The following is a 2,488-nucleotide window of genomic DNA, read 5'->3' on the forward strand; positions in this document are numbered from 1 at the left end:
TCCCGACCGCGGCCCCGGTCCCGGCTCCTCCCGGGGCCCGCGGAGGACACACGCAGGGCGGCCGCTCCCGCCGCCTCCGCTGCGGCTTCCCCGGCCCGAGCTCCGCCGCTCGGCAGCGCGGCCTCCGGCCCCAAGCCGCCGGGGCCCGGGGCGGGTGAGGATGCCGGGCCCGGGGCGGCTGAGGGGCGCTCGGGGGTCGTTGATGGCCCCGAGCCGAGCGCTGACAGCCGCGTCCCGCCCGCAGGGAAGGCGCAGGAGGCCCTGCAGGAGCGGTACCGGCTGGGATCGCTGCTGGGACGCGGCGGCTTTGGCAGCGTCTTCGCGGCCACGCGGCTCTCGGACGGCGCTCCGGTGAGCGGCGGGGCCGGCGGCGGGCGCGGGAGGAGGGGGCGGAGGAGGAGGAGAAGGTCGGGGCGCGGCGGGACGGGTGGCGAGCTCAGCCCACTGCTCTCCCTCGCTCGCAGGTGGCCATCAAATGCGTGCCGCGGGATCGCGTCCGGCACTGGGGCGAGCTGGTGAGTGAGCGGGACCAGCGGCAGAAGCCGGGCCGTGCCAGGCGGCGAGGAGCCGAGGCCCCGGCAGGGTGGGAGCCGCCGTGAGCCCTGCGGGGAGAGCGGGCGTGGGCTGAGCGGGGCGTGCAGAGCATCCCGGGCTGCCTGAGGGCTGCCAGAGCCCCGGCACGGCCTCAGCCCTACTGACGGCACCGCGCTCCTCACGCAGCCCGACGGCACCAGCGCCCCGCTGGAGATCGTGCTGCTGGCCAAGGTGTCCCGTGGCTGTGGCGGTGTCATTCAGCTCCTGGAGTGGCCTGAGCTCCCCGACAGCTTCCTGCTGGTGCTGGAGCGTCCGGAGCGGTGCCAGGAACTCTCGGGTTTCCTGGCGGAGCGGGGGTTCCTGCCCGAGGAGGAGGCGCGGGGGCTGTTCCGCCAGGTGCTGGAGGCCGTGCGGCACTGCACCAGCTGCGGGGTCCTGCACCGGGACATCAAGCCCGAGAACATTCTGCTCGACCTGGCCAGTGGGCAGCTGAAACTGATCGACTTTGGCTGTGGCGCCTTCCTCCAAGACACAGCCTACACCCAGTTTGCAGGTGAGCCCTCGCAGGGGGTGCTCCTGGGCATCTCGTGGCCCAGCCTGGGTGCAGCACTGGGGCTTCCCCCTATTGCAGCCGTGATGGGATTGATGCTGGAGCCAAGTTGATTTGGGTGGGGTGCGAGGGGGGCCAGCTCCCAGCCCTGCTGACAGCCTTCAGCACCCACTGTGGCCTGGGCTGGGGCTGGAGCTGGGGCAGCCAGCCCGACACAAACCCCCATGGGGGTAGCAGAGAGGGGGGTCTGACCCCATGCCCTGGATGGTTTGGTATGCAGGCGAGGAAGGGCTTGGACAGCTCCACTCCCCTTGGTTGTCTTGGCTTATTAACATTTTTGGGGGCCATGCATGTGGGGAGGAGAGTGGGTTTTCTCCACTACTGGGTGGGTTTTTCCTTTGTGTGTCATGGTTGGGCCTTCCTAGGGTCTCTTCTGCCCTCTTCCAGGACCAGTGGCTTCTTTTCCAGCCCCGAGTTTGTGCACAAGTCCCAGGTGCTGGCGAGAGGGCAGCGCTCACCCCGTGTGCCTCTGGGGCAGCCCCCACATGCCCAGGGATGCTGGGGCCAGGCTCTGGGAGCAGCAGCATCCCCCTGCTGATCTCTTTCTGTGTTCCACAGGAACCCTGTCCTATAGCCCACCAGAGTGGATCCAGCACCAACGCTACCATGGCGAGGCAGCCACAATCTGGTCCCTGGGCCTCCTGCTGTGTCACCTGGTCATGGGGAAACACCTGTTCAGGAGGGGCCAGGAGATCATCTGGGGGCGGATCTTGTTCCCACAATGGCTCTCTCAAGGTGGATCCTCATCTCTGGGCACGGGGGCAATACCAGTGCTGGGAGACAGGAGCAGGCTCATGGGCATCCCGCTCTGGCAGCTGCTGAGGAGGTGGCACATGTCCTGCTCTCCTGCTGTCCTCCAAACAGAGCATCCATGGGGAAGTTTAGGCCCAGCTCTGAGCACACCCAGCATGGTCTGGGCATGGGAACGGGAGGGCAACTTCTCCAACTGACTGGTGATTTCTGGTTTCTCTCTCCAGAGTGCCAGGATATCATTAAGAGGTGTTTGTCCATGCAGCCCTCGGAGAGGCCATCCTTAGAAGATCTTTTCTGTCATCCTTGGGTGAAGGGTGTTCCTCTGCCCTAGAAGATGGGAGAGATCCGTGTGCACAGTTGGATCCAGGGGCCTGGCAGGTACCAGCTCCATGCATCTCTTGGCAATCAGTGGCAAAGCAAACCAGGCTGGTTTTGTCCTGCCTGTAGCTTTGAGCAGGGGTCAGCAGAAGGGAATATGCAGCTCTTGGGCTGGAGCTCAGCTGCAGACCTGGTGTGGCAAGCACTGGTGGCCACCATCCCCCCTGGTTTTGTTTGTCCTGTTCATGGATGGCTGGGGCCCCGGGCAGAGCC

General features: G+C 66.3%; 1 protein-coding gene across 1 annotated transcript; it reads left to right on the forward strand.

Moving 5' to 3' along the window:
* Positions 1-231: 231 nt before the first annotated feature.
* On the forward strand, positions 232-2,228 carry LOC128943521 (serine/threonine-protein kinase pim-1-like; the record flags this gene model as incomplete). The annotated part of the gene is made up of 5 exons (XM_054286439.1): positions 232-351; positions 465-515; positions 721-1,087; positions 1,703-1,879; positions 2,122-2,228. Coding segments are annotated over 5 exons (822 nt in total), but the record flags the coding sequence as incomplete, so codon positions are not given.
* Between the last annotated feature and the right edge of the window lie 260 nt (positions 2,229-2,488).

Source organism: Melozone crissalis, unplaced genomic scaffold, assembly GCF_028551555.1.
Source record: "Melozone crissalis strain CALT ecotype California unplaced genomic scaffold, PUWL_Pcris_2 ptg000046l_1, whole genome shotgun sequence".
NCBI lineage: Eukaryota > Metazoa > Chordata > Aves > Passeriformes > Passerellidae > Melozone > Melozone crissalis.